The sequence below is a fragment of the Takifugu rubripes genome, chromosome 15 (genome assembly GCF_901000725.2).
Source record: "Takifugu rubripes chromosome 15, fTakRub1.2, whole genome shotgun sequence".
Lineage (NCBI taxonomy): Eukaryota > Metazoa > Chordata > Actinopteri > Tetraodontiformes > Tetraodontidae > Takifugu > Takifugu rubripes.
The window spans coordinates 2991302-3004821 of NC_042299.1; the positions used below are offsets into that span (position 1 = coordinate 2991302).

At 40.3% G+C, this 13520-nt stretch overlaps 1 protein-coding gene across 1 annotated transcript in view; it reads left to right on the plus strand.

The window, feature by feature from the left end:
- The window catches only part of esama (endothelial cell adhesion molecule a), a 31062-nt gene extending 18562 nt beyond the window's left edge, over positions 1–12500 (plus strand). The window contains exons 2-7 of the mRNA XM_011611039.2: positions 8382–8533; positions 8860–9061; positions 9129–9284; positions 9991–10113; positions 10247–10379; positions 10518–12500. Of these exons, the coding sequence (XP_011609341.2) occupies positions 8382–8533; positions 8860–9061; positions 9129–9284; positions 9991–10113; positions 10247–10379; positions 10518–11055 (1304 nt within the window). The 3' untranslated portion in view covers positions 11056–12500. The remainder of the gene's footprint in view (positions 1–8381; positions 8534–8859; positions 9062–9128; positions 9285–9990; positions 10114–10246; positions 10380–10517) is intronic.
- The last annotated feature ends 1020 nt before the right edge of the window (positions 12501–13520 follow it).

The following is a 13520-nucleotide window of genomic DNA, read 5'->3' on the forward strand; positions in this document are numbered from 1 at the left end:
TCTAGCCTCTAATTCATCATTACTTCCACAAACATGAGTGTTGACAACATGCGTTAACGTGAAAAAAGCCAACATGAATGCTAATATGAGCAGAAAATGTTTGACAGAATCTGTATTGGAAGGTCGAGTTTAGAGTTTAACGTCCTCCACATTTTTCAGTTTTTCTAATATGGGCGTAAACATGTGGCATTAAATATATCAATTGATCATTTGATCAAAATCCATTTAAACCAGAAAAATCCTTACCTTTTCTTATATGAGTATTTGCTCTTATAAGACAAATATCAACTATTTTACACTGTTTTTTGTGCATCATTTCAAAATAACCTTTTTTTATATATTCTAAAAATAAGGTTAGTCCCCAAAACAGCTGTTTCTTTAATTCAAACCTTAATTACACCTTATGAAATCTGTTCTGTTTACATTTTATTATGCCTTTGTTCATATAGAGTTATCAGAATGCTTTAAATATCACGATAGCATTCATGCATGTTGGGTTTCCCAGCAGAATATTGCCCAAAGCGTCCAAACCTTTCAACATCTAGCTTTCCTCTCATAATGCATCCTGGTGCCACGTGTTCCTCAGGTAAGTGACGCACGTGCACCAGCCGTCCACGTGATGTAAGATAAAAAGGAAGAAGGGGAACGTGCTTGTCTCCATCCGACTTGTAATCATGGATTCATCTCCTGACAGTTGGCCTCATCATCAGCACCAGCTGGTTTTCACCATTGCAGTATAGCAACTATAGATGCGAGTTTGAGTTCCATCTGTCACTGCCTGCAAGAGAAGTAGCAGGTTACAGACTTGAGCAGTTGGGTGTTGGTGTGTTGCCGCCATCCTCCAGCCCAGCTCCAGATGTGTCTGCCTCTGTGGGGAGTCTTACCTTTAACTCTGTCTTTGAACACTGATAGGATTAGCAGTGTTCAGGCTTAGCACACAGTCGTCACTGCTTCGCCATCTAACCCAATCAACTCAGAGTGCAATGGAAGCACACACACACACACACACACACACACACATGCATGTTTTATTCCCTCTATCTGTAAACCATCCATACATGGGTTGTTTCATATACACATTTGCCTGTGGGGTAACTTCCAGGTAATGATTGGATTTTTTTTGAAGATGTATTTAGACAGTAGTTAAGTGGGACATTTCATTCATGCAGTCCTACAAGCAAACACCAGCGCCAGTTCAAAGAGTAGACTTTCAGCTTAGAAAATTCCCACCAGAGTGAAAAGTCCTACTTTATTTCAGGAGTGATAATCATCAGCATATGCCATGTTAAATTTATTTGAATAACTGTGTGGAAGCATTTAGTCTCACCAAAAGGATCTGAGACAGCAGAGAATAATCAGCTAGCATCAGCTAGCTGAGACACCCTGAGCAGCAGTGTGATTCCATTGTCTGCTTTCTTTTTCAGGACTGATGCATTTAACTCATTTGACAAAAATGTCCCCACTTTTACGTTGTAATTTTCAATTATGGCATTAAACGAGACTTTGCTAAACAGAATAAACCTGTAATCAGAAGGATTCAGTCTGACAGAAGCCAATATAAGCTTAAAACTAAGTCTTAATATAAAAACTGTAGAAATCTGACAGCACATTTCTCTAAGTAATTAATTGGAGTCTCTGGACCCTGTGCTGTGCAGAGGTAGCACCGATTTAGCATTATTATTATTACAGTGACTGTCCATCTCAGTAATCCTTCTAAAATCAGTCACAAACGAGGGGAGCTCCTCTGTTCCCTAACTTTCTCTTACAGGCTAATACTCAGCAGACAGTGATGCCATCACCCAGTGTTTAATGTGCTCATGAGCTCAGTTTTTTTGCTGTACTCAGAAGTCACCAGAGACTAAATGGAATCTTTTCTCTCCAGAGACAGGAAACTTCAGAAATGCTTATTTGTGTTTGTTCGCAATAACACGAGGGCTCTGAGGGATCAGCTCAGATCAGATCATTTAAAAAAAAAAAAACAATTGTATTATCACAGGATGCTGATCACTGTTTAATTGAATAGTTACCAGTCAGGTCATATTTATCTCAATTACCACGTTAGCTCATCTTTTCCCAATAGCCAAGCGTAATATTTCATTGACACCCCAAAGCAGAGCTGCTGCTGTGCATTAATCTAAGCATTTGTTCATGGAGACGGAGCATGACACACATTTAATGGTTGACCTTTGAAATGTGACTACAATCATCAGTGGTTGCACCTGTGACAATGCTGTACATGCTCTGAGCCTCTTTAACGTGGTTAGCCAGTGTAGGAAAGCAAGTAATGCTAATCTTGTTGTCTCCTGCTGCAAAAGATCCAACCTCTCCAGTTCTAGCTGTAAAGATGAGCTTCTTCTTAACACGTTTGCATTTTCAAAGAGGACAGCTTCCCCAGTAAGAATGCTTCCAAGTCTATATCACACAACTCTATTAGAACTTCACCACTCATAAGTAATCTGTTTTGAAGAGGTTTGGATTAGTGTGTGTATTTATTACCATCACTAAAGAGTTGTGACGCACAATCCACTGCCTTCTTTGAGCTGTGATACTTTTCATCTCAAATGTCTCTCATCTTCTCTTTCGCCTTTTTCTTCTACTGCAGTTTGCTTCCGAGCCTCTAGTAAACACAGTCAGGCAGCTGCAGGGAGATCCGTGACATTTCCAACCAAGGACACAAACTTCACATCACGTACTTTAGGTCAAATTAGCATCTTGGGCTTTACTTCTATTTGCATGTTCACACCAGACAACCTCCTTGTGACACAAACCTACCTTATCTGTGTTTGTGCCGACACCAGATGAATGCCTCCTCCTTCCTTATCTCTGACTCTCTCCTCGCCTCTCTCACCTTTCAAGGGTGTGCATGTCTTCGTTCTTAATTATAGACAAACTTTTTTTTTCTCTGTCGTAAGATAAGACTCAATCAATCTATCCGGATGAGAGAAACACTTTTAAGTTGCCACTCTCAATTCCAAAAATATTCCTATTCAATATTAGCAGAAAAAAGCTTCCTGATGGTCAACTCCAGATGTAAATGTATGCAAACATCATTACTGACATCTCAGAAGTTTTAATATCACCGAGTGGAACCTATATTCATCAATATCAGGGAAATGTTTGTCCCCCTCGCCGTGAACATCAACACAAACATCAACATCTGCTCCTGTTAGCTTGCAGAGTGAAGGGGCGGGCCCTCAGTGGCCTGTGCAGTGCATTATGGGAAGGCCGACCGTGTGGCGGTCATGCTGCGTTATTCATATTCAGCCTGTCACAGATGTCAAAATCAATCCTCAACATCAATCTGCAGTAGATGCAGTACAAAGAATAACCAAATAATCTAATTATTCTAATTATTCAAACAATGTTCAGGATCATTTCACTGTTGTTTTGAGTTTGCTGCCAATATCAGTTTCCTTTAACCCCAGCAGGCCCAGTATATTAAAACGTACTTTTTCTCCTTTATTTCTTTTTACACAATAAAATTAACCCCCTCAGAAAGAGCCAGAGGTTTGTGGAGCTTCACATTGATCCTGTACGGAACTCTACATTTAAAAGAAATCATTTGTGTGTCCATATATCTGCACCAATGAGCCACAGTAAAGTCATTAAACCAAAACTCCCGGAATTCCTGGAGGATCCAGCTTTTTAAGCGGGATTAATCAGGTAGCTTTTGGAGGCCGAGCTTTTCAGACATGGTTGGTTCAGAGGTCTGAGCTCAGCTGCAGTAGCACAGTTGCATGATGTGTCCGGCGTGCTGCCAACACACACACACACACACACACACACACACACACACACACACACACACACACACACACTGGTGGTGTCAGAGTCATATCTCTCCATTATCTCCATCACTGACTGTCTGGATTATTCACATCTTTGTTGCACCTCCTTAAGTGTGTGTAAGAGAGAGAGACAGAGAGAGACAGAGAGAGACAGTGAGAGAGACAGAGACAGAGACAGACAGAGAGAGAGACAGAGACAGACAGAGAGAGAGACAGAGACAGACAGAGAGAGAGAGAGATCCTGTGGCAGAGTGAAACCAGTACTGAGATGAGAAGCTCCAGGATCCGAATAACCAACCCACAAATGTTCAGGTCCAACTAACATGACTGTCACCACTTCAGTAGTGCCTGAAACACACTAAATGGTTGCCATGGTAATTTTACTTCATTTACGTTCTGAACGAGGGTCCTAGTGAACTGGGATATGGTTTTGTTAAGGGGCAGTCGTGTTCCAACTCTTTCTGAGTAAATACGTTTTTAGAATATAGATTTATTAGAATATACACAATTCATTTATTTATTTATTTTCATTTTGAAGTTTAAAATAATAAATAATAAATGAATTTGTCATATGATAATTACCAAGTGTCTTTGGTTTTGTAGATGTACATTATTAGTATAAGATCATTTTGTGTTCTATATATGTCCTGTATAGAAATCTAAATAACTCAATTCTCCTTAAACTTAGTGACATTTTGCAAAATATAACATTTGGTTTCAGTTCTGCTGCGGGCTGGGGAATCTGCCCCAGATTTAACTCCACTTTGCAGATGAAGATCACAAATCTATGGTGGTGTAACAGAAGTACATCATCTAATCACAATCATATATGCCGGTAAATCTGAATTTTAGATAATGGTGTGGTCAGACCCCGTGTACGTTACTGACCTTTACTTCCTGGATGACCTCACTGCTTAACTTCAATTTATACTGAAACTAACAACAAAACGCTAATCCCGAAAAAAGCTCCATCATATCAGGAAGTCCAGCTTTTTCCTCCTGTCGTTGTCTCCACAATTCACAGGAAGAGTGTGTGTGTGTGTGTGTGTGTGTGTGTGCGTGAGTCTGTCATACTAAATGCTTTTTTTTATGTAGTCGGGGAATTGGCAGAGTGGACTTTAGCTGTGCAGTTTTTTTAGCATGGCTCTTTTGCCTAAATCTGGATTAAAACTGAGCCGTCATTGTTTCTCTGGCCTGATAAGATGGATGATGTTGGATGGATGTTTTTTTCTTTTTTATCAGAAGCGCTCAGTAAGCGCCTGGTGCTATGTTAGCTGGCACGTTCTCAGCAGTTCCCATGGTGTCGCCATCAGATGGACGGCAGCTCTAATTAACCCAAGAGCTCTGATCTCATTGAAGTGTGATCACTCAGGAATATGAATACAGCTGCATTAGAATGTGAGAACTGTGGGATCGGAATGAGAATTAAAAAAATACTTAATAAGTGTCAATTAAGAACAAACGCGCTGGAGGGGTCAGAGAGAGATTGTCTCAACATGTAACATGCATGTGGAAGAACAAACACAAAACTAACGTTCACTCATTTAGGATTTTTTTAATCATTAAAGACAATCAACAACATCATGTCAGCATAATAAACCAGTACATTAAAAGCTTCTTCTATGTTGGCCTCTTTGGCCCCGTGTCCTTTCTGCCGGATAATGTTTCAAGGGAAACACACATTGATGTTTATCGTACTTGGTGTATTAGGATCAATTAGCACTAGAACACAGGAAGGATTTTGCAGCTACAACGGCTGTGCTGACCCTCAGTACTTCACACTATCTCTTCCTCCAATTAAACAGGAGCTTCCTTCTCTCTCACCCCTGTTCATCTGGTGGGAGGCTGGCCTGGCAGCTGGAGGACAGAGATGACACATTCAACAGATTCTCCCTGTATTTCTCTTTAATTACCCCAGAATCAGCAGCAGAGGCACAACTATCAGAGCTCTGCTGAGGCCATTGACTCCCCTAAACCAGAAGCTGTGCTTTACAGTAGTGCACTTCTGCCTTTGTGAGGACATAAACGGTAGCATTCAGAACAAAAAGCAGGTTTTTATTCTCGCTGAAATAATGTAATGTCATAATGTCGCGTGTGCATCGATATCAGGTCCACTTGGAGAGCGGGAGTTTGTGGTTTCACCTCTGGCTTTGATCTAGAAAATGTTCTTCAAGTTATACTGCTAGTCAGAGAGTGCATGTGGGTGTGTGTGTGTGTGTGTTATTTTGCAGTGACCACATAGTGACTGTGGAGGAGTGCTAGAAGAGGGATGACTTTTTTGCATCTGTGACCTCTGAAGGTTCATCTCCATGTAGACGTCCATCTAATTACTATCAAAGGGATGTCATTCATCTGATAAACACATCTTTTTTTCATGCCATGACAACAGAGCATCCTGTGACATCAGGATTAGTCCACCCAGGAGCCTGTAGTCATTTATCTCCATCACATCTCCGCCCAGCCTCCAGAGAGGTGACCTCCATCTTCTCAACACTGATGATTGGATCACAGTTGCCCCCGCGGTTCTGTCGTTAATGCTCCTGTCATCCATTCGCTGTCTAATGTGTCTTCTGAAGATCCCTCCTGCCATGTCGAGTGTGTTTGGATGTCGAATGGAAGCCATTCCATCTTTTTGTGCACCTCTCTGACAGTTTACTCCCAGTAGCTGATAGCAGTCAGGAAGTGGCCGGCCCACTCCACCCATCTCTGTAGCCAGTTCAGATGGTCCTCATCAAAGGCTGCAGCTTTATCTTACAGAGAGCCCTTACAGTAAACAGGGACAATTTAAAGACTTTCCTGCAATTAGAACACACACATACACACACACAGTCTCTGTACAGTGGCTCTATGTTGCTCGTTAATGTGTTTTAACACTCAGCAGAAGAATTGAATGTAATTTTTGTGTCCAGTCAATGCTGATTTGACCTTAGTTTGTCTTGCAAATTAACATAATATCACATTTAACCAGTTTTTGGCCACATCGTACCCCATCATGCTCCTCCAGTTTTTAGATAATAGGTCTAATTTGAGAGGAAGTGTTTCAATATAGGTCTCTATGAGTAGATGATGAGTTTATGCAAATGAAGCCACCATGTGACTTAAATTTGCATTAATTTGTATTAATCCCACTTTGAAACTGGACCTCATTACAGCTATGTCCTTGTTTCTACTGAACCAGTTCACTCCAATCATCCATCTGTCCTACCATCAGTCAACATGCACTATTAAAAGCTCATCAGACCTGCAGAGTGGATTTCTGCCACTCTGCACAGTGAAGAATGAACTGAGGCCATGCACTCGAACCATTCTTCCATGTCTCATCAATGTGGTCATCTTTTCCTCCACACTGTCATCTGTATCAGGAGGATCATTAGGAAATTTTAAAAGTTCTTGGCAAGAGCTTTCAAATGATGTACCCGACCTTGTGCAGTCAGGATAAATAGGTGAATTAAAGCTTGATCTTTCAACCATTTTCTCTAGGTAACATACTGGTGGTCACATATCAGTATTACTTCATCAAACTCAATCAAATGATAAATGTTTCCCTTATGCGTCTTTACCAATGTTTAGGCATACAACTAACGTGAATCTACGTAAAGTGCAATTACATAAATCATTAAATCAGCTGTTCTATATTGTTTTGTTAAAAGAAAAAGATTCCAAATGTGGTGGACAGGATCCAGCCTGTAAAAGTATACATCCATAAAAAGCACTAATGCTGCACTGTACATTATTTAATAGCCACGCGGTCAGTGCCCACTGATGGTTATTCCCTCACAAATCTTGGAATTGATGCTTTGTCTCATTTTCCAGATCCACTTGCGTCATGAACTTTTAAATTCTTGATAAATTGTTTATCAAACAGAAATCCCAAGACATTTGTGGGCTCATATGACAACAGGCAGCATCTGTAAAGTCATGACATTCAGCAAGTTTCCTTTTTGTAGAGTCTTGCTGGTGCAGGGGTGGTGAGGACATGTGGCTTTGCATCTGGACAGAAGCCCATTTGATGCCACCGACTCACACTGTGATCTTTCATATCATTGCATCACTTCCCGTGCATGAGAGTAATATACTTGCAACATAAATAATTCTTAATAGGAATCATGGCCTTTGCAATGGTTTAGCCAAAAAATCTGATATATTGCAACAGTGTAGAAGAAGATTAAAGACATAGAGGAAAACGCTATTTGATGACATTATTTTCTTAATCTTTTCAATGCTGTTAGACTGTGATCATTGTTTATTAGATGTTAATGACCAATAAGTTCAATTAGACGACTGATGTTGTAGTTCTGGAACTTAAATGACTTTAATTAACAGTGATTATTCCTTTCACACCATAAATGTCAAACATTGGTCATAATTGATCAATTTTCAATATGAAATATCCAGTTGCAGTGACGTCCATTCTCTGCTGCCCCCATCTGGACACTTACGGTCACTGCACATTTTGATGCACATTATCATTTACAGCACGTCACCATATTTCGTGTTACTGTCGTTTTTTGTTTTTTTCTCAATTAAACATCTCAGATGAGTAAGTTTAATGAAGTGTAACACCTGCTTTCTGCTGTGCCTTCTTTCATCCAGACACATGGGCTGAAATCATAATTCCTCAGACCAGTATAGATGTGATCAAGGGGGAGATGGTGGTCCTAAAGGTCTCGTACAGGACAAATCTAAACCATGACCTGAGCACGGACACCATCCTCTGGAACTTTGTTTCCAACAAAACTCAGCTGGTAAGATTCACATTTAATATTATGATCCTAACATATTGATAGTGTCTCGGAGGAAGGATGTAGTAATGTAAATTCCCTCATTTAATACATATTTAGATATTTAAATATGTCCATCATCTGCACATACAATGTGCTAATGTTAAAAAAGGAATATCCAATAAAAAGGGACAGTTAACCACATGGTATGTGTCTACATAAACTCCTCATTGATTATACAATGACAGTATTGGACCAAAGGTAGGAACATTAAAATGTTTATTAATATTTTAGTCCATGTGAAGGTGGTCACTAATCCAAAATGTTGCTTGTCTTTCATGTCTTTTCAGATCATCTCCTACACCAAAGGCTCCATGAGCGTGAGCAGCTCCCAGTTTAAAGGCCGGGTGGGCTTCATCAGCAGCATGCCATCGTCTGACGTCTCCCTGTACATCAACAACACCCAGGAGAACGACTCTGGACGCTACTTCTGTCAGATCATCATCCCTGAAAACCCTGACCTCACCGCCGAGCTCAAGCTCGACGTGAAGGGTAACACACTCTTCCTCAGGAGTCTGATGGAGCCTTGCCTCATCTAACAGAATGATTCTTTCCCCAGTTCCTCCTGCTCCTCCTCGGTGTTCTCTGTCAGGGAAGCCGGCGCTGAAGGGAAACGTGACGCTGAGCTGCACGTCCAGCTATGGCACGCCGGTGCCCATGTACAAGTGGAAGAGGACCAGTCCCACATCTGAGGTCTTCTTCTCACCCATGCTCAGTAAGAACTTCATCACAATTACGTCAATGGAGACCTCATATCAGGATGAATAGTTAAAAAGCAAATAAATAGCTTTATGTCATTCTGCACATTGACTCTTTTATCTCATTGGCTTCCATACGATTATCATTTTCACTGTCATGATTTTGACAGGTGCCATGTTACCATATCGGTGACTTTATAATATTTCTTGGATTTTAAAAAGTTAATTTTTAAATCAAAATTTAGTGCTTTTGGTTTTTAATAATGGCAGTTTTATACTCGGATTTTTTTCTGCTGAAAGTATTCGAGTATTTATGCTGAGCTGTGTTTTGGCAGCTTTTTCAAATGGAATGCAGCAGCATTTCCTCCTAAACTCATCACACAACACCTTCAATTTTATCTACAAATGTTACATTCAAGTTTGTTGTTGCTGCTGTCAGCAAGAGAGAGCAAGTCCACACCGTGAAGGTGGAGACCTTACTGAGCTACGGCCAGACTCCATCATCAATCAGAACTCTTTTTCAGCCATGTTGAACATCGAAGCACAGATGGTGTCTTCAGATGTGAAACACTCAACAATACAAGCTAAATATGTACTTTAAAAACAGGCCTGCTGCCATTTCGCTCCCTTGTAATCAAAAACCAGGACTTGCATTGGATGATTGGATGGTTTATATCGCTCGCAGTCTAATGTGATTGCTCACGTTTTCTCCTCATGTTGCAGATGAGAAAACAGGAAGTCTGAAACTGAGCAACCTGAGCAACAGCATGGCTGGGACATACGTTTGCACAGCCAGCAACTCAGCTGGATCCAAGAGCTGCAACATCAAGTTGGACATCATCACTTGTATGCCACAAAATCATATTTCACATCTGTAACCAAAACGTGAACGAAAAACAGCAGAAATCTAAACATCTTTGAGTACAGTCAGAAAAAAGGGCTTTTGATGACACGTGTGTTCCTTGATTCCTGCCTTTAGCCAGCAGTGCAGGGGTGATTGTCGGCGCCACTCTGGGTTCGGTGTTTGGCTTCATCTTCCTCCTCGTCCTCTGCATGTGGTTTGTGCTCAGAAGGAGGAGAGACAACGAAGATGACTTGGCCAATGACATCAAGTGAGTGAAGTGTACATATTCTGAATAAAGTGACGTTCAAACACAGCAGCGCATCACAAGGGTCATAATGAGGTCGTCACTAGCAGACGTTTAATGTAGAGAAAGTGGAGTAAACCAGAGTGATGTCCCGTCCTGCAGGGAGGACGCTCAGGCTCCTAAACGTGTCTCCTGGGCAAAGAGCGGAATGGGCCCTGACATCATCTCCAAGAACGGCACCTTGTCCTCCATTGCCTCCAGCCCCCACCACAAAGAGCTGTATCACCACAACAACCACCACCACCATCTGCAGCAGTACCCCCAGCGCCCTCCTTCAGACACCGCCTCCATCATCACAGCCACGGGCAGCACAGCTGGCTACCGGCCGTCCCACCACCAACACTTGCACCACCACGGAGCCTCCACCCCGACCCCCACCCACTACAGCTACAACAACAGCAGTTTGCCTCGCGGGCCCCTCTCCTCTGAGACCAGCACCAGTGGGAGCCCCCTCCCCAGACCAGAGCGTAACGCCCAGCTGCCCCACGCTCAAGTGCTGCCGCAGACCTACAGCCAACCGCAGGCTGCCCCCTCCCCACCACCACTGCCCACCTCCACAATCACCACTGCCAACATCACCCGCATGGGTGGCGTGCCCATCATGGTGCCTGCACAGAACCAGGCAGGTTCTCTGGTGTGAAAGCCCGCAGAACATCTTCATCATCTTGTGTTCACCAGATTGGACTTGATGAAAAGACTGTTTTGTTGAAGCACACAGACACACTCAGACAAACATGTTCCCATTAATTTTATCCTCTTTTTCACTCAATTTGTATCGGTTAAATAATTGTATTTTTACTGTGTGTTTAAGTGATGGGTGACATGAATTTCTAAAGGAAAAGGAAGATTATTCCGGAATAACTCAGTGCATGACCGTTCGGAGGACAGCGGCGAACATATGAACACAGAGGAAACATACATGTAGTATTAAAATAAATAATAAAAAAGTCCTCATTTTCCTCACCTCAATTTGTGGCCAAATCTTTAAAACTCTTTAAACAGAGGGGAAATAAAGTCTAAAGCTGCACCGCTGACTTTGATTATTCTGTCCACACTTGTCTTCATTAGAAGATGTAATTATCATTTCTTATGCCAGTGTGGAAAATTAACACAAAATGATAATACACGTAGATACTGAACCAAAGAAAGATGAAAGTGAAGATGACGACAATGGATCACATGATAATGTCAATATAATCTTTATATTTTATTAAATATTGAAAATTTATTATTATTTCCCCATTTAAAACATTATACAGAATGTTGTATTATTAGCTATAATGTAAATCAGCATAATTTTGAATGAACTATGAGAAATACTCATAAATATGTAATTGCTAGATAGATTTGTAGCTCATAATGCTGTATATAAATTTCATTCGATGTCATGAACTTCAGATTTCAGACTGAATGTACTCAAATGGCCACAAAAAGGATCATTTTTACATTCTCGCTGTCAATGTATATAGAAAAAACTATGTGTTGCATCACAGTGATATTTCTGTTGTCATTTTTTGTTGTTGTGGCTTTCTAAAAAATGCCTATTTAACTTGAGAATTAAAAGAGGAACATTCTGACTATGCTGATAATAACCTGTTTTGCTGTGTTGTCAGGACACTGGAGCTTTTATTTGCATATTTTTGCTTTTTCACATCAACGTTATGATGAAACAGATTCTTTCATATGAAGTTTTAATCTCTATTCCAACTCTTTTTGTTCTTATTAGAACCATTCATAATTTCCATTTTTAAAACTTCCAAGAATAAAAAAGTGCTATTTTTCTACAGGATCATGAGGCAGACAGATATTACTGATGTTAAACCTAATATGTGAAGGTTTGTGGAATGGCTATGGTTGGTCTAAACTCTGGATATTCATGTTCTCCATATTTGTTTGGAAACTTAACATTTCTATAATGTTTTCAATAAAAAAAGAAATGTTTTTTAAAGTTCTATTTTTGTGATATTTTCCCCCTCAGATATACATAGTAATTAAAATAATTCAAGCCAGAGGTGCGAGGTGAAAATATCACATTTACAATAACACTTAAAGATAGTATCTTAGTAAAGTTGTTTTATAAATTCAGTGGATTTACTGATTTTTCAATCAATGTGTAAATGAAAATGTATACACAGCATTTTCTGTCTTTTTTTTTTCAATAATTCATCTCATTTCAATTTTGACATGTTATTATAGAAGCCATATGTGAAAATATACTGGAGTATTTTCCTATAGGATTAAAGCAAAGCAAATGATTCAGCCCCGCCCTCTATTGACCATAATGGGTCACTACAGCCTTTATATTTTTAACCCGAAGTATCAAAAGGTCCAGATTTTGAAGCGGGTCTGAGTGGGTTCACTTATTTAACCTACTTTGTTGCAATTTAACAGGTTAATTGGAAAATTTCCTTGGGAATTGTTAATGTACTTTACATACTGTATATTATAAAATAAGTGCAGTTTTTGTATTAAAAAAACAGCAGGGGCAGTATATATGTTTTGAGGACGTTTGTCACTGTAAAGGTGAAGAACACCATGTTGACAGTGTCATGTTCATGATTTTACATGCGATCAGAGCATCTGTGCTAACTACAAAATTGATCAGATGGATCAATGATCGGATGAGTTTGGACATGAAAGCCAGGTCAAGTTGTAGTTTAAGACAGAGAGAAGAACAAGTTTATTAGAATTTCAGATTAATGATGAACATTCATCTACATGGAGGAACGGAAGTATGCGAATATCCAAAGATACAAGCCTTTAATGAAATGAGCTTATCTACTTAATGACTGATTCCTCCATGATCCACCTCAGCCGGGCTGAGCCAGGTACAGCACAGAGGCAGTAAATTAAAATCTATTTCTGATGTAAGGAACCTTTAATATGTTTCAGTAACTACAATACCACAGTTTTCCCACAGTACCACTTCGGCACTACTGCAGTACGTGGGCAGACGGAGGTGCATGGCTTTTGTATTAGATTGTGAAGATATTGCAATTTTGCCTGAATGTACGAGGTCAGAGTTCAGTTTACTGTCACCCTTAAAAATAAAGAAAAGAAGGAATGTATGAAAGCCATGACAATGCTGTATCCCTGATATGTCAC